The sequence below is a fragment of the Athalia rosae genome, chromosome 7, assembly GCF_917208135.1.
Source record: "Athalia rosae chromosome 7, iyAthRosa1.1, whole genome shotgun sequence".
NCBI lineage: Eukaryota > Metazoa > Arthropoda > Insecta > Hymenoptera > Athaliidae > Athalia > Athalia rosae.
The window spans coordinates 60,149-80,405 of record NC_064032.1 but is presented as its reverse complement, the minus strand read 5'-3'; the positions used below and the strand labels follow the sequence as shown (position 1 = coordinate 80,405).

General features: G+C 38.2%; 3 protein-coding genes and 1 long non-coding RNA gene across 9 annotated transcripts; 1 reads left to right on the top strand and 3 right to left on the bottom strand.

The window, feature by feature from the left end:
- Nucleotides 1–4,887: 4,887 nt before the first annotated feature.
- On the bottom strand, nt 4,888–8,873 carry LOC105685664 (mediator of RNA polymerase II transcription subunit 16). 3 transcript variants are annotated; one of them, XM_020852191.2, is made up of 13 exons: nt 8,823–8,841; nt 8,527–8,657; nt 8,305–8,451; nt 8,038–8,236; nt 7,723–7,969; nt 7,504–7,659; nt 7,266–7,435; nt 6,841–7,168; nt 6,545–6,752; nt 6,143–6,464; nt 5,849–6,062; nt 5,532–5,787; nt 4,888–5,446 (listed from the first exon to the last, which is right to left on the bottom strand). In XM_020852191.2, exons 2-13 carry the CDS (start codon nt 8,583–8,585, stop codon nt 5,323–5,325), a joined length of 2,430 nt encoding a protein of 809 aa, XP_020707850.2. In that variant the 5' UTR covers nt 8,586–8,657; nt 8,823–8,841; the 3' UTR covers nt 4,888–5,322. The 3 variants fall into 3 exon arrangements, with proteins under 3 accessions (XP_020707850.2, XP_048514710.1, XP_048514711.1); XM_048658753.1 differs by having other exon boundaries at nt 8,527–8,873; XM_048658754.1 differs by having other exon boundaries at nt 8,305–8,401; nt 8,527–8,873.
- A 1,908-nt stretch (nt 8,874–10,781) lies between these two features.
- Nucleotides 10,782–17,249, bottom strand: LOC105685683 (CTD small phosphatase-like protein 2). Of its 4 annotated transcripts, none has more exons than XM_012400028.3 (8): nt 16,844–17,249; nt 14,412–14,646; nt 14,143–14,283; nt 13,811–14,060; nt 13,152–13,732; nt 12,709–13,065; nt 12,537–12,632; nt 10,782–12,464 (listed from the first exon to the last, which is right to left on the bottom strand). In XM_012400028.3, exons 2-8 carry the CDS (start codon nt 14,622–14,624, stop codon nt 12,399–12,401), a joined length of 1,704 nt encoding a protein of 567 aa, XP_012255451.1. In that variant the 5' UTR covers nt 14,625–14,646; nt 16,844–17,249; the 3' UTR covers nt 10,782–12,398. The 4 variants fall into 4 exon arrangements, with proteins under 4 accessions (XP_012255451.1, XP_048514713.1, XP_048514712.1 ...); XM_048658756.1 differs by lacking the exon at nt 16,844–17,249 and adding an exon at nt 15,760–16,267; XM_048658755.1 differs by lacking the exon at nt 16,844–17,249 and adding an exon at nt 15,091–15,735.
- LOC125501816 lies at nt 15,913–17,872 on the top strand. Its single transcript, XR_007279507.1, has 3 exons — nt 15,913–16,037; nt 16,134–16,228; nt 17,737–17,872. It is a non-coding gene; the product is annotated as an uncharacterized LOC125501816 (long non-coding RNA).
- On the bottom strand, nt 17,413–20,074 carry LOC105685684 (nucleolar GTP-binding protein 1). The gene is made up of 7 exons (XM_012400035.3): nt 19,912–20,074; nt 19,525–19,799; nt 18,695–19,430; nt 18,328–18,615; nt 17,963–18,241; nt 17,757–17,900; nt 17,413–17,662 (listed from the first exon to the last, which is right to left on the bottom strand). The coding sequence occupies exons 1-7, from the start codon at nt 19,957–19,959 to the stop codon at nt 17,507–17,509; spliced, it is 1,926 nt and encodes a 641-aa protein (XP_012255458.2). The 5' UTR covers nt 19,960–20,074; the 3' UTR covers nt 17,413–17,506.
- Between the last annotated feature and the right edge of the window lie 183 nt (nt 20,075–20,257).

Here is a 20,257-nt window from a genome sequence, read left to right as displayed (position 1 = left end):
TGGGATGGACAATAGATTCAAGCAACAGCGAAACTACTTGTCAAATTTATTTGAATATAGATGCAACGTCTGGTTGGAAAATGCAGGTTTGTTGGCTTCTGGCTCCTCCAGCATGTGGAAATCTATAAACATTGGAATATTCATACTTGTTTCAGGAACAAATGCTGTTCTCTGACTGAACTTTGCACGCTATGGCCATTTTTTCGCATTTCTGAGCGAAAAAATGGAGATCTCTCGACGAGTATCCGGAATTGCTCGGTCCAGTCGACACGCTCGTGTTTCTGAGGCCATAATATAGGTATCGTCATTTATTTTGTGTTTGAGAATCCACAGCTGCTACTTAATTCAATTTATCCAACGACCGGTCGATCAATAAGCTGATTCTTTGTTGCAGAACGTAGAATTATCAAGATATTTCGATGGTTCCGAGTTGTGTCTTGATTGAGTCGACGGATCTGAGTCGCTGCAAACAAACTACATGAAAATAAGATTGCTCCGGACATTTGGAAAGCGAAGAATACAGCTCCTTCGGGTCGAGAAAGCACGATTGATATTCTGCGCTTTGGTTTCTCACACATTTTGAGCCCAGAAATCCGACTGTGCTCGCCAAAATGTCTTGCTCATCGAATTGATCAAGTGATAGCAAATTCCCCACTGTAATGAGCAGAGAAATTATATTAACTCTGTAGCTTTAAGTCGTGCCTCGCTTAATTCGAAGGATTTATGTTCTCAAGTTCGAAAATCGTAGAATAAGGTATTTTAAAACATTCGAAACATATGCTGTATTGCGCTAGCAAGATTGCAGAACCGCTGAGACCCTGGTCTTTGCTTCTATTGATTTCAGAGTCAATAATGAACTCTAGTTCCTAAAGTTTCGGCTTTTCCACATATTTGAGGCTCAGAAACGATGAAAATACTAATCCTCTGTTTAAATTAATTGACTGCTGTACTCTACTGCTTTGAGGAGTCAAAAAATTGTAATACCTTGATAGCTTTTAGTCGTTGTTCAATTATGTAATCAGATTCTAGTTTTCAAGATCAAAATACATACAACTACTGCCCTGTCATCATTATTTATTATTTTCCCCTCTTCTCCTGAATCTTTTTCAAGTTTTATCTAACTTCTAATGAATTAGTGGACTTCCTTCATGTCCTGTGAGCTTCTGACGCCCTGCAGCTAGAGTGACACGACCTTAGACTTGTTTCCAGATGTTGACCGAATATTTTCTATTTCTTCCTGCATTTTCTGATTTTTTTTCGATTTTTAGTCAATTTTTTGATTGATCCGTCAATGACTGCATCTTCCGGCCTTCCTGGAGGTTCCCTGTGATCCAGAACCGAAGGTACGTCATCCTACATTAATTCCCGATTTTTTTCTGATTTTTTGCGAATTTTTCCTATTTTCTCCGATATATTAAATTATGTTTGAATTTTTCCGCCATTGTGACGTCACGTGGTCTGGTCGACTGACCGCGCCAAAGCCGTGCGGCGGATTTTTGGTGAACTAAAAACTCGCCGATACAGCTAGCGCCATGTGGCGGATTTTTCGTGAACTACTGAAGCGTCTAGCCTCGTGACAGGCCCCACTCGTTTCTCGACCACGTGGTCGGGTCGCAGGTGGCGCCATCTTTTTTTAGTTCGACGTAATTCCGCAAGATGGCGCTGGTCGCAACTCGTTTTAGTAGTTCACGAAAAATCCGCCACATGGCGCTAGCTGTATCGGCGAGTGCGGCCACGTGACCAGCGGCGCTAAAATTCAAACATATTTTAAAAAATCGGAAAAAAATGGGAAAGAATCCGGAATAAATCCAGGATGACGTCCCATCGGTTCTGGATCACAGGACACCTCCAGGAAGGCCAGGAGATGCAGTAATTGGCGGATCAATTGAAAAATTGACTCAAAATCGAAAAGAAATCAGGAAAGAAAGGCAAAGATAGAAAGTATCCGGTCAACATCTGGAAACAAGTCTAAGGTCGTGCTACTCTAGCTACATGGCGTCAAAACTTACTGATCTAAGAACGCACTGATCAAAAACTCGTGACACACCTTTGACATTTCATCGAAGCATATCCTCTCAATCGAGTCGAACACAACCCTGACGTTGACGAATACTAATGATGACATGTCATTATAATTACTCCTTCATTCAGGTAATTGCGCTCTTGGTCTCGAGATGGAAAAGAGTCAGAGGATCAGAGGCGACAGTCTTCAGGCATATGCAATTTTTGGAATGGACAATAGATTTAAGCAACAGCGAAACTACTTGTCAAATTTATTTGAATATAGATGCAACGTCTGGTTGGAAAATGCAGGTTTGTCGGCTTCTGGCTCCTCCAGCATGTGGAAATCTATAAGCATTGGAATGTTCTATATTTGTTTCAGTAGAATCGGTATACAGAATTTCCCAGGTGATTGATGACACTGTTTGTTGGCAGCTAAGGTGATTTAATATCCCATGAGGAAATTGGAAGAATAGAAGAGAACTGACGACAGTTCGCAATGGGTTGGATCAATTATAATACCTTCTAGTTTCATCAGTCCAGTGAAAAAACGTATTGCTATTGACACAATTGCTAAAAACTCACTAATTGAGAACTCGTGACACACCTTTGACGTTTCATCGGAGCATAGCCTCTAAATCAAAGTTGAACACAACCCTGACGTTTTCGAATACTAGTGATGCCATGTAATTGTAAATATTCCTTTATTCAGGTAATTGCATTCTTGGTCTCGAAATCGAAGACAGTCAGAGGATCAGAGGCGACAGTCTTCAGGCATGTGCAATTTTTGGGATGGACAATAGATTCAAGCAACAGCGAAACTACTTGTCAAATTTATTTGAATATAGATGCAACGTCTGGTTGGAAAATGCAGGTTTGTTGGCTTCTGGCTCCTCCAGCATGTGGAAATCTATAAACATTGGAATATTCATACTTGTTTCAGGAACAAATGCTGTTCTCTGACTGAACTTTGCACGCTATGGCCATTTTTTCGCATTTCTGAGCGAAAAAATGGAGATCTCTCGACGAGTATCCGGAATTGCTCGGTCCAGTCGACACGCTCGTGTTTCTGAGGCCATAATATAGGTATCGTCATTTATTTTGTGTTTGAGAATCCACAGCTGCTACTTAATTCAATTTATCCAACGACCGGTCGATCAATAAGCTGATTCTTTGTTGCAGAACGTAGAATTATCAAGATATTTCGATGGTTCCGAGTTGTGTCTTGATTGAGTCGACGGATCTGAGTCGCTGCAAACAAACTACATGAAAATAAGATTGCTCCGGACATTTGGAAAGCGAAGAATACAGCTCCTTCGGGTCGAGAAAGCACGATTGATATTCTGCGCTTTGGTTTCTCACACATTTTGAGCCCAGAAATCCGACTGTGCTCGCCAAAATGTCTTGCTCATCGAATTGATCAAGTGATAGCAAATTCCCCACTGTAATGAGCAGAGAAATTATATTAACTCTGTAGCTTTAAGTCGTGCCTCGCTTAATTCGACGGATTTATGTTCTCAAGTTCGAAAATCGTAGAATAAGGTATTTTAAAACATTCGAAACATATGCTGTATTGCGCTAGCAAGATTGCAGAACCGCTGAGACCCTGGTCTTTGCTTCTATTGATTTCAGAGTCAATAATGAACTCTAGTTCCTAAAGTTTCGGCTTTTCCACATATTTGAGGCTCAGAAACGATGAAAATACTAATCCTCTGTTTAAATTAATTGACTGCTGTACTCTACTGCTTTGAGGAGTCAAAAAATTGTAATACCTTGATAGCTTTTAGTCGTTGTTCAATTATGTAATCAGATTCTAGTTTTCAAGATCAAAATACATACAACTACTGCCCTGTCATCATTATTTATTATTTTCCCCTCTTCTCCTGAATCTTTTTCAAGTTTTATCTAACTTCTAATGAATTAGTGGACTTCCTTCATGTCCTGTGAGCTTCTGACGCCCTGCAGCTAGAGTGACACGACCTTAGACTTGTTTCCAGATGTTGACCGAATATTTTCTATTTCTTCCTGCATTTTCTGATTTTTTTTCGATTTTTAGTCAATTTTTTGATTGATCCGTCAATGACTGCATCTTCCGGCCTTCCTGGAGGTTCCCTGTGATCCAGAACCGAAGGTACGTCATCCTACATTAATTCCCGATTTTTTTCTGATTTTTTGCGAATTTTTCCTATTTTCTCCGATATATTAAATTATGTTTGAATTTTTCCGCCATTGTGACGTCACGTGGTCTGGTCGACTGACCGCGCCAAAGCCGTGCGGCGGATTTTTGGTGAACTAAAAACTCGCCGATACAGCTAGCGCCATGTGGCGGATTTTTCGTGAACTACTGAAGCGTCTAGCCTCGTGACAGGCCCCACTCGTTTCTCGACCACGTGGTCGGGTCGCAGGTGGCGCCATCTTTTTTTAGTTCGACGTAATTCCGCAAGATGGCGCTGGTCGCAACTCGTTTTAGTAGTTCACGAAAAATCCGCCAAATGGCGCTAGCTGTATCGGCGAGTGCGGCCACGTGACCAGCGGCGCTAAAATTCAAACATATTTTAAAAAATCGGAAAAAAATGGGAAAAAATCCGGAATAAATCCAGGATGACGTCCCATCGGTTCTGGATCACAGGACACCTCCAGGAAGGCCAGGAGATGCAGTAATTGGCGGATCAATCAAAAAATTGACTAAAAATCGAAAAAAAATCAGAAAATGCAGGAAGAAATAGAAAATATTCGGTCAACATCTGGAAACAAGTCTAAGGTCGTGTCACTCTAGCTGCAGGGCGTCAGAAGCTCACAGGACATGAAGGAAGTCCACTAATTCATTAGAAGTTAGATAAAACTTGAAAAAGATTCAGGAGAAGAGGGGAAAATAATAAATAATGATGACAGGGCAGTAGTTGATGCTGTATCTTGGCCTCGACAATATTCGAAAGACATCAATGTTCCCACGCGATCCTAAACGCTTGTCACCTTGAGTCATATCACAAAAATTACCTCTATCGTTCCCAAAAGAGTCGACAGGGCAGAATATTTGGAAATGTAACGAAGTACGAGTGATTTTAATATATGCAACTCGTTCACGATACAGAATTGTGGTTCTCCTCGCGATTTATTAACGCACAATTGAAAGTGCATAATTTAAATTCGAAGCGTCATTGGATCTGAAACATTTCACCGTGAAAGAATTTTCATTGATTCAAAAACATTAAAAGACATAATTATTCACATTTCATAGGATAAAAATAATTCCATTCGTGAATTTGAGCCTCCCTTGACGATGTGTCTGTGATAGAAAAAATGTTAAGCTATTCGATTTTTTCACTGAAACAATCTGTGAACGCGCCACAAGCCTCCACATCTACAAGTTCGTGCCCATCGCTGATCCCATGCTCTAATTGCAGCGGTTCTCATTATGTTTTGTACCTGAGCTTTTCCTCCGCACCTGAATCAAATTTTACGGTTATAATTGTAATTGCAAAGAACTAGGTAAAAACTAAAACAGTAAAGTCTGTTCAGGCAAGGTGTACCTCGAGCATTGTTTGACTAACAGAGGTTGTTTCCCCAAGTATAGATGGCGAATACTGTCGACTATTTGTCCGCTATGCATACATCCTTCGATTGGATTCAGTTCTGGCACGAATACCAAATATTCTGGCTCCACACCAAACTCCAGCTGGATAGGAAGACTTTGCGAAAAGAGCATCGGCGTTGCAATGGCGGTGATGTTATTAGTTTGGTGAAGTTGCGGAATCATTATCTGATTCGGTAACAAACAGCATTCGTCTAGAAAAAAAAAAAATTGATAAATAACGGCGATTTTTGGGTTTGGGTTTGGTACGCTCACCGACTAAACTATCATCAACTTGTTGCTGCTGCGTATCTCCGTTTGGCTGAACCAATCGAGATAGTAATCTGAACAGCAAGGCCAGCGCATCCAAATTGTCTGTGCTTCGTAGGAAAACTGGTAAACAGGCAGGTCTCAGTAGACCCCATATTCGTATAATTACGAGTAATTCTCGAAGAGTATTCAACGCTTTGTAATCCTTCAACAGCTCGTACTGTGAACCAAAATAGTTCTGCACAATCATTCGAACCTGCTAATTGCTTATCTATGGATTTATTTTTGTTTTCTACCAACCCCGCCGGATTTCAGCTGTGAACGTTGTTCCGGTAATCGAGCGAGAAGATTGAGGGCCATATCTGCTACCCATTGAATCAATTGCTGAAGCGATAACAGGGTGCTCGGCTCGACCGTGAATTCCTTTGGGTCTAAATGTAACAAGACCTTGTCAACATCCGTTATAGCGTCTGTAATAACAGCAGCTAAACTTTCAGCAGGACCTTTGTCGTGCGATATAAGATCCGACGGCCTCAGTAGAGACTTGAAGGCTGTTGCTACCGAGTGAATCATCAACAAAGAAGACAGATCCGCGGCCTTAGATTGTCCCGTTGCCAACATTCTGGAATATAAGAATCAGAATCACAGAAACGTGAAATTTAAATATTTCTTGCGTTATAACGTGAGTAAGTGACAACGAACCTAAACAGACAGGTTTTTATGCAAAGAAATTGTACGTAGTAGTACTGTTGAATTGGCGCAGGCTGACGATTGTACGATATGTCAAGGCGTTCGCATAAAGTTTCGATCATAGAAGATCTGAGACAGAGAAGTAAATCCAAACAGTCGAGACCAGTGACCAGACAGTATTCTAGCATGGTACAAGTATAACCGGAATTCATGGACGAACCTGAAATGTTACAAAACATTTCTATTCTATTTTCTGAAACAAAATCGACAGCATAAGTAAGAACACTAGCATTTTTTCTATCACATACCGCCTTCGAGTAATAATCTGTAGAGATACAAGGTGCCTTGGGTATCGCACACTAGAAGAATCCCTCCAAGCCATGAAATATCGACATGAGAAATGGATAAGGTTAACCGCTGATATTTATTACTCGGCTCATCTTGCCGCCAAGCCATATTTAATGATGCTGTTGCAATTTCTTTAAGACAGTCTCGGTTCAGATAATGAATCGAAGAATCGGCTAATGCGATTACAACGCAACTCGGAGGTGGCAGTGTTGTTACAACCGAAAGCTTTGTTGTTGTTACCGCAACTACAGGAGATTTGCATTGGTATTGAGACTGATGTTGCCAAACCTGTTGATCATGTTTATACGTCAAAGCTATCAGAAACATGTTATTGCTTTGGGAGTGAATGAAAAAAAAACCTTTTCATCGGAAACTTCATACTTACAACAGTTTTGAAAGATTCGAGCGTCTTGGGTTGAAATAACTTATGAACCGTTTGAGATTTTTCCCTGAGTTCCCAGACTTCGACTAAGCCTCCGTTATCTCCATTGGCTGCGATTACTAGTGAATCCGCATCTTCTCTTACAGCGAACTTCAAGTGAGTTACCTTGCTAACTGAAATGCAAAATCTCTTAGACTGGTGTGTATACAAAAAATCTGCTCTTTGAAAAATAACCTCTCACATGTATTATCTTTGACAACGCCGTCATGTAAAAAGAAGCTGGGTAGAGCCTGCGACGTGATGTGACATTTGTCATCTGTTCTCCTGACGGATACTCTGTAACATCTTACAGGCAGCGCGACGCTGCCGCTACTGACGGCAACTAGATAATGACCATCTGGGCAAGAAGAGAAATTAAGAGAGGAAAGGTTCTACATACGAAAATAAATTTCACACTCACTCTTTCCATAACAAATGTCCACTGCTGTTATTCTGTGCCGTGTGCTTCCAAGACTTTCTGTGGCAAAGCACACTTGGTTTGGAGAATCTTTCATTAGCATCACTGCTCCGACCATTCCCGTAGTCGAGACAACGAGAACACCTTCAGCCGCTCGTCCACCAAATTGTCTTACCGAAGGGGCAAATCTCAAGTGATTGAACTTGTCATTATAGTAAGTACTGTCTTTTTTTTCAGTGACTAAACCAATCTAGAGATGAACGGGGTGTAATATTATCAAATACTGTAAATTTGACAATGAGGTTTTATAACAAGAACCTTTTTTCCATTGTGAAACCATGCTGCGCTAAGAATATGTTCTCCCGGAAAACAAGCAGAGCCAATTAATGTCCAATCATTGAGAATGTGGTCTTTGAATGTCCACAGTTGTATGTTACCAGATTCATCGGCAACGACTAGCTTATCGCCGGGTAGATCCCATTCCAACGCAGTTATGTTTGATTTATTGGATAATACTCTGTTGAGGTTAGAGCATTATGGGTATGATAGAATAAGTCTGAAGAGACCTTTGGCTCTTCTACTTACTTGTGCGAATGCCATGGCATGTTAAGGTCGCAAATGTAGACATGAGAGCCCCACGTCTTTCCATTGTAATCATCTAGTTCAGTTGTAGTAGTGAAAGCTGCAATGTTTCGACTTGATAACGAACATAATGACTGACCGTCGCATAATCTAGAATGAAAATTGGTAGGATTGGAAAATTACTTGGAGAGCAATGATCCAGATGATGTACTGACTATCACCTACCTTTCTGAATTTAGACCGGACTTGACGAATTTTCTATTGACAGTGTATATCAGATCCATTTCTGTTCGAGTTCCAATGCGACGTTAACTACTACATAATCGATTCCGGTAGCTTCTATGAATATCTGGAATCTAATCAGAAGTTGAGAAATTCTTTTTCTCTTTGATTGAGATACGAAATTATGGGTTCGCTAAACTGTGATACTTGTGTTACATAAGAGGTTACAATTTTCTATCTGTGTCATTACGTATGTAATACGCAGTATGGTATGTAGTACTACATAACGTAATGGGTACCATCAGTTCCTACATGAATTCTGCAACTGCATGGTCTTCTCCATAGACATTTCTAACATGGGCGTCATGTGGCCGTTGAGTGTAGATAAGAATGTGGCAACCTAGAGGAAAGGCAGATGGGTAATGGGATAGGACGCGATAGGGCAGAACTACAGGATTTAAGCGTCAAATTCAAACGGGGAAAGTCTGATAGTTCTTAGCTGATGATAGTTCACTAATTTTACTAGAATTGCAGTCAAAAATTATCTTCTGAATTTACTTAGATCAGAGCCGTACCGTTTATCACCGTTATTCTCAATAACTAAACTATAATAGGTATGCTGCCCAAAGAAATTTTTTAAAATGTGACAATATTTGCTTTTGTCAACCCATATATTCCATTCATAGAGTTTTATTGATAATGTAACAATCTACATTGGAATCATCGATAAAGATTTTAAATAGAACGACGCAAACGACAGATCTCATGTGAACTGCACGTCTGTGTGTATAATATGTGTTTTTTGTATAATATTTGTATGTATGTACGTACCTGTATACTCATTGTACATTGTATATTCATGGTGATATAATTCGCTATCTAATTGTATTATTTAGGTGTTACATCAAAAAAGCATGATTTTTCTCTCCTGCAAGTTCCGATATAATACAAATTTTAGAAAGTTTCGTATTTATATCTATACATGATAATATTTACACCTATAAATGTCGCGTATTAATAGTGAAAATTAATTTGTCATCTGACTATTTTCACAAAGTATCACATTAATAATAATTTTTGAAGTTTGCAGTTGAATCAAAATTCAAAATATGTAATCAGTAATCTTGAAACTTAATCATACTGGTTTCTCTTTCATCATGAAGTTACATGTATACGGTCGTTGCACCGATTTTTTATTAATATCTTTTATGCTAATTTCATGAATATTTGAAATTATTTACAGATTGCTACTTGCAGCAGTTTTTTTTGTTTAATTCTGATTTTTCTTATAAACTATGCCTATGTGTATAATAATTCTTTGCCAGAACGAGGTTGTAGATTTGTGTTTTCTCACATTCTTCAAAAATTTTCATCACATCGGTTTATTACTTTTCGACTAATCAGATTCAGCGTGTCACATTCAATAGCAAAATACATCATCAGAAAAAGTCTGGGAGATGTTTATAATTCGGATATGTCTTTGTAATCCAGACAAAGTTCTCATGACATTCATTTGCAATTTATGAATTTCCATACCTGACCCTGTAGAGTAACAATAGACGCTACTTTGAGTTTTTCCTCCGTAGAGTTAATATCCAAATCTTTTCGTTTTTGCTTCCTATCCATTTTTTGAATCGATAAATAAAATTAATTCAAAATCTGACGTTCTAAAAATTTGTACTCAAAATTTGTTCCTACTTGGTACCTATGAATTTATTTTACGTGGTCATCGGATATTCATTTGCCCTGATATTTTAGTTTCATGAATTATAAAAATAGAAGTGTACTGTGCTTTTTCTTTTATGTTTCTGTTACGTCTTTTTTTCCCCTCACAATCATACCAAAAATTTATGACCAAATAATTTATCATCAACGATCCAACCGTTTGAGGGCATTTGTATTCTCATCAGTCCATAGTGATTATAGATACAATAATCTCAAAAGCAATGGTGCGGCTAATTAACTTTTAAGTCTCATAGAATTTTAGATTAGTATCAGTATCGATCATAATATCGGTCGGTATTTTCAGAAACATCGAATAACGACGAATATATCAACAACGCTTAACTTATTTGTTCGTAATAACTTCAACAGCAAACAAAATGGTATCGTTGTCTCGAGGAATTTTCAAACAAAGTGAACGTTACAATTCCATACAAACCTGAAGTCTAATCTAGAGTTCCTGATTTGCGAAAGTACAAAAACAAAAGATAAATAGATGAAATTAGAAATGAATGAAAAAGAAAGAAACGAATGCATTTATAGACTGACTTGCTGTAATTTTTCTTAGGAAAATCATGCTACGGCATGTCTGTGGTTTACATACAGAGCCACGATATACATTATTATAAAAATAGTAATAATTAGGTAATTATGATCTATGTTATCAACGAAGACGCTGAAAGGAGAAACAAAATCCGTATACATATTTTCCATTGGCAATACTGACCCATCTAGAAAAAGATCTCCAGAGTTGTAGTCATCGTTAGCAAATCATAATTGAATTCATTTTATTCGTTATTGTATCGAAGCCATGAGCAACAGAAAGAGAACATGGCGAAGACGCTACCCTGCTTAAAAAATATAACAATACGTATAAGAGTCACAACTTTACTGATGCATTAATATGAGGAAAGCAATTGTTTTATGTGCATTTTATATTGCGTTTATAAAACCAAAAAACAGGACATGTCGTTCAAAATCGGAAAATAATGTATGGTGTATAATTGCAGATATTGTGCAGGAGTGTTGGAAACAAAATTATAACAATTATCGACTCGAATAATTGTGCATTATAAAAACGTAATGGAACCTTATTCTCAGATGCAATCGCTTGTTTTATTTGAAGGCTAATGAAAATCAGTAATCCCGCCCCCAGGTGATCACGAAGTTCCGAAAAGCCAGGGTATCTTGTGAATAATTCTTAGATCAAACAAATTAAGATTCAACATCATCATCCTTAGTATTATTTTCATCATCACTATTGTTGTTATCATGCTTGTACATACTCTGACACTACAAGTGCTTTTTATACATGTATATATGCGTGTGAACAAAAAAGAGCTCTTTGTAACATGAAAATGACATTACCCTTCAAGATTTTTACGATTCCATCACATCAGTGATGATAGAAGAGAAGTTTGTGAGTTCTTCTACTAGTATCGCACTTGTATATAAAGGTGATAATTCGTATAATCAAACGTGATTACGTTACACCAAGCAACTTGACGTTCTAGTGGTTAAAAGTCGCTGATGATTCGTAAAACCATCTTTTGAAAGAAATTCAGACGAGTTGTCGCGAAATATTTATTGCACGTTGGGCGATTCTTAAATCCTATATTGCCTCAATGGAAACACATCTGTTTTAGAGTATACCGCTGTTGCATTTATGCGGACGCAGCTCTCTCAGTATGCTAAAAATACCAATCGTATTGCAGATCTTGCTTATGATTATAAGACGTATTTGTATATAATGTACATATACATAAACTTCTCTTTTTACGCATTATTATTCAGATTTCAATCCATCGCGGTAAGTTGACGGGTTTTTTTTTTTGAGGCTCTGACGAATCACAATGATCAAAATCTAGGTTTATATTTCAGGCTGTGTTCACATGTATGATATAAGGACGTAGAGTTTATTATGAAGTGATGATTTCAAGTATGGGACGTATTTTTTTATCACTCCATGAAACAAAGCTTTGTACTTTTGGTTACATACGTATTAGTAACAAGGCAACGTCTTACTTTGTTATCTGTGAATGCAGCCAAAATATTTTAAAAATAATCACGAAAATTATATGCATTGGTTACGTAAACTAAGGACAAAACGAAGTTCTTTGCTTCTAACAATCAACATCATTATTTGTATCAAGTTAATCAGGTGGTAGAAAACTAAATAGTCTGAACTGCTCTCTGATGTGCGGTCGTACGTCACCTCCCTATAAACAACAAATAATCATGATTTGTTACTCAGTGTGAATTTATAACTGATCGGTGCCATAGGTACATACCAAATTCACTAAATTTTCTAAAAATGGTAACAACTTCATAAGCTCATTATCGGAACGATCCGCGAACCAGCTTTCAATTGGTATACCATTCTCCAGCTGTAGAGAATATGGTTTAAAAGATGAGCGTTTTACTTAAAAATTCCTTTGTCGTACTTAAATAATCAACACCAACCTGGTAGCCAAAAGCCTGGGGACTATTATCGATAATGACCGTCTTGGACAAATCTCTCCCTAAAATGGATAGATCCTTGATGTAGTTTCCATTAACGCACACGCAATGTTCTCTGAACAGGCGATATTTGATTAATCTTCTTGTCGGATCTAATAGATTCATCAATTTGTTGGCATAGACCCGCTTGCTGGCTGTGAATAAAATAACTTCGTACAAAGAAGAGACATGCTCAAGGAATTCCCGAAAAAACGGTCTTGTTCTGACGAACACTTTATACGTCACTTCCTGAAATACAACCGGGAAACGAAACGCGGCATCGGAGAGTTCCTGAAGGCTACAATGAACCAAGGTCTCATCCTGGAAATTAATAAATGTCATATAAATAGCCAAGTCAAAGTTTAAAATAGATGATGCTACAAACATTGCAAGTTATATTTTCTCACCAAATCTAATACCAGGCTAAACTCAGGGCTGCTTCTGGTCTTCAAGGGCAATGCTGGGCACCTGGCTCTCATTGCTGGTGTTAACGGTGGTAAATGTTTGATGAATAAATAAGGATCAAATGGTTCCCAGTCTTCCTGGACTTGAGAGACCATATTTTCGACGCTGCAGCTCTCTACAATTTCTTCATTTTCAACTTCCATGTATTTCACATCCTGATAGTCTGCAACCAGCTCCTCGGAGACGTATTTTGCATTAAGATTGTCATTTGAATCTGCAGAATGGTCAGAATTTCTAGAATAGACATCTGTCAAGCTGCCGTACTTCAAGGATGGAAAATCTTCCGCACTTTCGTATTTGGATGACTCACTGCCAGTGTTTGAATACTGGTATTTACATTCCTCACTGCTGTTCTCATTACCATCCACGAATGTGTACTTCGTGTTTGGAAAATATTTCTCTGTTGGATAAGACATCCTGCTCCCATAATTCGGAGTTGAATGAATTATGTTATTGTAAAAGTCTACAGATGATTCGCTACTTGGACAGATTTCTGGATACCCACAGTGCAGAGAGAGGATATCTGATTGACAATGTAAAGATTATGAAAACAATGTTCGAAATTTTGCTCAATGACTCACAAAAACTAATGAACACTAACCATGAGCCTTGTTATTCTCGTCGTTAAGCAGGCAAGATAAATCTGCATGTGGAGGTTCAGTTGGTGCTGGAATTAATTCTGCAAAGGCAACAACAGTTGGAGTAAGTGATTTCTCGTCGTGCAGTGGTATCGCAGGACAAATTGGGACATCTTCAATGAAAGTGGATGTTGCGTATGGAGCTGGTGAGATCAGATTCCAATTTTCCTTTGACTCTTCAGAAACTTTAGAAACTTTTGTAGTCCTTGGTGGCTATAATGATGTTTTGGTTCAATTTATTGAGTTTTGGATGAAGATGTTTTCAAAAACACAGATCCATTTCAACTTTACTCACAATGCTGGAATCCTTTGGTGGAGCACGATGTAAAGGTGTCGAGGTGACCATTCCTCGTTTAATACACTTCCTTCGTCGAGGCCTTTTTTCTCGACGAATCGGAGGCGATTTGGCAAAGTGCAAAACGTTTTCTCTACAGGCCTTATAAAGAGAGAGATGTAAAAAAAGAAAAGAAAAGACCAAAAACGGAAGCAAGAAGGTGATATAGATTCGATTTAAAAAAGTAAATTGATTTTACCATCTCTAGTAATCTTTGTGCCAAAACTTACCTCTTTTAATAGATTAGGTGATCTTTGTCTCCATCTAGTCAATCTCCCACATCTGCTTGTAGTGTTCACTCGTTGACTATTATTTGCGATTGCTGGAATTTTTCTAACAGCCCCAGATTGCACTCTGCTGCGAGTTACTTTGGAACTTGTCGCTCCAGCAGTTCCTAGCCTACCTCGGAGCCGCCGACTAACATGTTCGCTTCTTAACCACATATCCGCCCACTCTTTATGCAATCTGAACAGAAATGTTAGTTCACAGGTAACAATTATTATTTGCGAAATCACAGCATCCTTTATTGAAGCACTTTGAAGCCGATGAACTATATAATTCATAGATGCTATAATCTACATGGATCATATTTTCTCAAGAATTAAAACTTACTCAGGGGAAAACATTATTTTGATAAATTTTCCAAGTTTAGAAAGAAAATCCATGACACTAGTATATAAGAATAGTAAAAAATCCTAGTTCTAATCTAAAACTTGTAAAATATTCTTATATAACGCATCACGTTCGAATTCTGATAATTTAGCCAATAATTATTACATGATTTGAGATGTCATCTCTCCCAAAAAATTTGTTTACAAATGGAGTGACAAACTTTCTTCTGTTAGAATCTACTGAATACTTCTGCTCGTTAGTAACAGACAAGAATTTCAATTGAAGTTGTTCCCTTGCCTATAATTGATAATTATGTCAATTAATGCAATTACATTTCTTCTTTTAGTCGTTTTCCAGTTTCTGTGTTTTCGTAAAATAATCATGAGGTAGTTGTTCATTAGGAGTGAATTTTCAGTTCATAAATAAAAAACACTCATGCTGCCGACCAAAAGTGCGGCATAAAGAGTTTCTAAATGTTGGTGAAAAAATCAGGATAGGATTACGGGGAGAATGTCAATCACTCATACTCGTTATTGCTTGCATTTCTCCTTAGCAACAACAACCCTAAAACCTTTATCCCTACCCCTTCCAACCACCCTTGCTCTGGCAATATTGATTGCTCTCAACACTCTCAGGTAAACCTCTCTCCCACCCTCCTGACCCTCACACTGTATATCATTTCAGTTATTTAAAAAGGTTTCGATTAGCAAGAAGATGATAGAATGTTAGTTACAGGAATGAGTATTTTTCTGGAAATATTTTTTGTATAATGCATTTCTGAATTCCTGACATTCTATCTAAAATTAATTGCAGTACTCTCTATTAGGAAAATCAGGACCCATTATCCAGCAGCTACTTAAATGAATGGAGTTGGAAATGAGTAAGCTAATAGTGCATTTCAATGTATTTTGTCAACGGGTGTTGCTAATAAATAAATTGAGTATGAACTGTTCTAGCTGTGGGTACTTGATCCGTTTGAATGCAGCTACAGCTCCAGAGTTTTGTTCGCTGAGTTTTTTATTCACAGGTTAGGTATGACGGAGAATATTCTGCAAAAAATTTATCTGATATGACAGATATAAGAAAATGAAACTGGGAAAATCGAATAGGTATAGGAGTTGTAGACAAGGTTTGAGATTATTGAATCTGAACTGGCTAGATAGTTTATTATTGGTCTGTACATCAGTGCCTTATCAAAATTTCAAAATTTAATCATAATTTGAAACCTAAAAGATCTGAATTAGGTAAGAAATGAAAAATGATCCTAACCCAGCCACTTCGTTTTAGTGCCGCGGTTTTAGCGCCAAAATAATTGACGTTTCGGAATCTTCTATTTATAGATTACCGTTCATGGATATAGTATGTGTAATACATAGAAGCCGAGGAAGCGGGGTATAGGGACGGTGAACGCATCTTAAGTGAGGTAATAGGCAAGGTAATAGACGGTAGATTATTTAATTATAATAACAAATCATTGATCAGGTTGTAATGTAATTACCTACGGAGAATGTGTTTCGACGAGTATGGTAGCGTTTCTATGAAATAGTCTTATTTTATAACAGAAGCAAATCAAGTTGAACGAAATTTGTGTGATGAAGCCGCGTGGAAAGATCCTGCATTTATTTATTTACTCTATCGGATTACTACCGTCATTCGGGAATATTTTATCATGCTCAAGAACTGAGTCAACGATAAGTTGAGAATTAAATTTGGTTTTCAGTTTACAATTAGATTTATCAGAGGCTTTGAGACAAATGGTTGTTTGGTGGGAGTTCTTCGATATTTCAGATGTAACCACATGGCCTTGTCAATGATCATTATTATTCTCATCACGATGAGTCAAGGAGCCACCAATCCTAAATCCTCATTTCTGATCACGAAGTTCGAAAGCGTTGCGCGGCCTGGTACGAAGTGCTGGAAATCCGCCTATTACTATTTGGTCGGTAGAAGTGATCTTTCTACCGCGAGTTTGTCGCATGAGAAAAGTTGTATGAAAAACAAGAAAACCGTAAACTTTAATTAGTCAAAATTGTAGACAACTGGTACTCACCATTTTGGAGAATCTGTCTAACCACTGTCACCCTTTTAGACACACGATTAATTACAATTTTTATATATTTATTCAAACCGCTTCGAGCGTTCACTTTTCATCCCCCGAAACTAAAAACAAACATGGCGACGGCGTCATTCGGAAAACACTACGAAGTCACTTGTTAAAAATTCTATGACAAATATCGACGACGTGATTGATTAAATTATTTAAAATTCGTGTTTTATCCCATTTCTATGAATCAATGTACTCGTTTCTCAAAAAAAACATCTCATCAATATTGACAATTACCAAAATAAAGCCTCGCTGACTTTATCAACACTTCCGTCCGCTCCCGCGCCATCTTATGTCACGTCATTAACGGCGTTATTTCATTATCCATAAATAATTCTGCACCTGCCTTATGTAACAGGAAATATCAACCACAAAAGTTGAAAAAATTATTCCCAATAGTATCATTATTGTTCAATGATTACATAATTCTTCTTCTCAGTAGTCACACATTCTGACGATCGTGGGTCATGCACCAATCGCGGGTATGGCGCCTAAGTTGAATTAGCACATTATCATAGGATTCATCAAAAATTTTTTATTTCATTAACTTAAAATTCATTCCTTGTATGTGAGTGGAGATCGAGACATAAAAGGCAAATATATGTACATTTATCTTCTGTCTGTTTTGCCGACTCCTCTCTTGCCAGTAAACAAATGCCTAGGCATCTTTGTTCCAATGAACCGATCTGCTTCTCCCTTCAATCCCTTCTTTGCCACCTTCTTCTTTATTGCCTTGTGGGCGATATTCTTCAGCTTAGACTTCATCTGTTATGTTCGGAAACAAAAAGATGTAAAGCAGATTTTCTTAAGCACCCATTTATTGATATGTATCCCCGTAGGTAGAAGAGGCAAATCTTACCACGGTGTCCTTGATTCCCATCTCATCGCGAGCTGGTCTGGAACTGCTGCGGGCTCGTGATTGCGGTTCTGATTGCAAACGCATTCGTTTAGTAACAGGTTGAGACTGCGATCTCGATCTACTTCTGGTTTTGGTAAAGTGTGCCTGTAAACCCAAATTCAATAATTAAACAGGAGTGCATGGGATATTGGGTAGTGTCAACTAACATTTTCCGTATCTTCCATATCCACGCCCAGATCTTCCATTTGATCTCGTAATTTGCTGACCGATCGATCTCTTTTTTTAGCAGCAGCTGTACGAGGCATAACAGGCTTGGTGGATGCCTTTTGAATCCGGGCTTCGTCCTTCATGATTGCTTTGCGTTCTCGAATTTGTCTAGCCAAATCACGGATCTCCAGCATTGTTTCACTCAGTTCAGGTATCTTTGCGTCATAGACGCCTGTCTCTTCCCTGAGATTTTCCTCCTGCTCGAGAGCAGTTAGTTTCTGGAAATAAATTCGTGGTTCAGTTCAATCCTTGATCTTCATGATTTGCGCAATATGCAATGTAAGTTAATTTTGACTACACCCACATCAAAGATATCACGATCAATGTAATCTGCTACGTTGTGACCCTCCCAGAATTCAGGAATGATGTCAAACTTCTGATCTCCTTCAATCTTGTAATTCTTTTTCAAGTCCAAAACGTAGTCATCGCCCATTTCCTCCTCAATTTCTCGCTCCAACATCCTCTTCTTTTCAATTTTAGCGGTAGACACTTCTTTCTTTTTGAGAATACACTCTGGAATACAAGGTGGTCTTGCTTTCTGGTCTCTAGGTGATGGTCGCGCAACGTGTAAACGATTCAGAACAGATTCCATCTGTAGAAATAGTTTGCTTGATAAACATAGTAAATAGTAATATAAATTCTACTGAGCTATTGTTCATAAGCACCAGTACCTTCTTAGTCTTCATTTTAAGTTCGACTCTGTGAGCAAGCAAACGATCGCAAGCCTGAGTCTTGACATCCATGACGCCAAAATCAGTAATTGTACTCATTTCTACCAGAGGAACTTCAGAATTCCCTTCAAAAGGCTTCAATATTTCACGTTTTGCTTCAGAGAGCTCTTCCAACCGTAGAACATCGACTTTGTTCAGTACAATCATTAGAGGTTTATTTGTGAAGAGTGGTTTTATAGACTCAAAGAGTTTAATCTGCTCATCAAGAGAATGGCCACATTGCTCTGAGATGTCTATAAAATATAAGACAGCTGCACGTAAATGAGCCATTGCTGTGACAGCCTGCATTTCGATAACATTTCTTTCTTCTAACGGATGATCCAGAATTCCAGGTGTGTCTACGACTTGCCAGCGCAGATACTTGTAATCTGTATGTCCAACATATAACGATTTGGTCGTAAAAGCGTAGGGTTGCACCTCAACGTCGGCTCTGGTAATTTTATTGATGAAACTACTTTTGCCAACATTTGGGAATCCGCAGATAATAATCGTACGAGTGTAAGGGTCTATACTTGGTAGACGAGCCAAGTGTTGTCTAACTTGTTCGAGGTATGTTAAATTGGCAGCCTGCCTTTTCATAATGGTAGCCATGCGACCAAGGGCAGCTTTTTTCAGCTGTTTGCAACGGTACAACGAATCTCCATATTTGAGGAGACGGACATAATCCTTAGCAACACTAGAAAATTAAATTTCAATTAAAACGATGACCCGAGGTAAAAAGTGCAGCTTTGGTTGCAGGATTCTGTAATAAATGAAAAAATTATTGTTACTTGTCGATCAAATGTCGAGCGGTATTAATTTGCCCCAGAGCTAGTTTATAGTGATCTTTGTCATATAAGACGTTCATAAGATCTGCGTAGAAGGGATGAACATCGTCTAGTTTTGGAAACTCCTGGATAATTTGGCTGAGTCGATCGTGGAAATTTTGCTGGGTGAATTTTACTTTTCTAGTGTAAAACGCACGGATACGTGATATCTTGTAATTTTTGTGTATGACTGTCGGTGTTTTACGTTGGGTTTTAGATAAAATAATGTCAATGAAGTCCTGCAAATTGTTAAAGAAATTTAAAAAGTTAGACATCGGTATGTTAGGAGTAAAGTTAACCTCTTGAGATTGTTTTCATTCTGCTATAATGTCAAATCGACTAAAAACTTGCCTTAGCAGTCGGAACCACTGCGATTTTCTTAAAATTATACAGAGCCATGTCGCTCGATTGATTATCACTCAATTAATTGCAAATTTTTGTGAAACATCGGCTATACTGCAGAAATCCTGTTAGGCACATGTGCACGACGTCCTCGAAAAGAAAGATGGTCAATAGCACCGTTTCTACTGTGGTGTTGGCAGTGTCACCAAATTACCAACTTCGGTCAATGGTTGTCAGATCTCGAAGTGAACAGAGCGCCGTCTTCAAAACTTAAATTGTCCCCCTTTTGTCGATTTTTGATTTAATTTTTTAATTAACGCATCTCCCCCAGCCCCTGAAGGCGTCTAATGACATA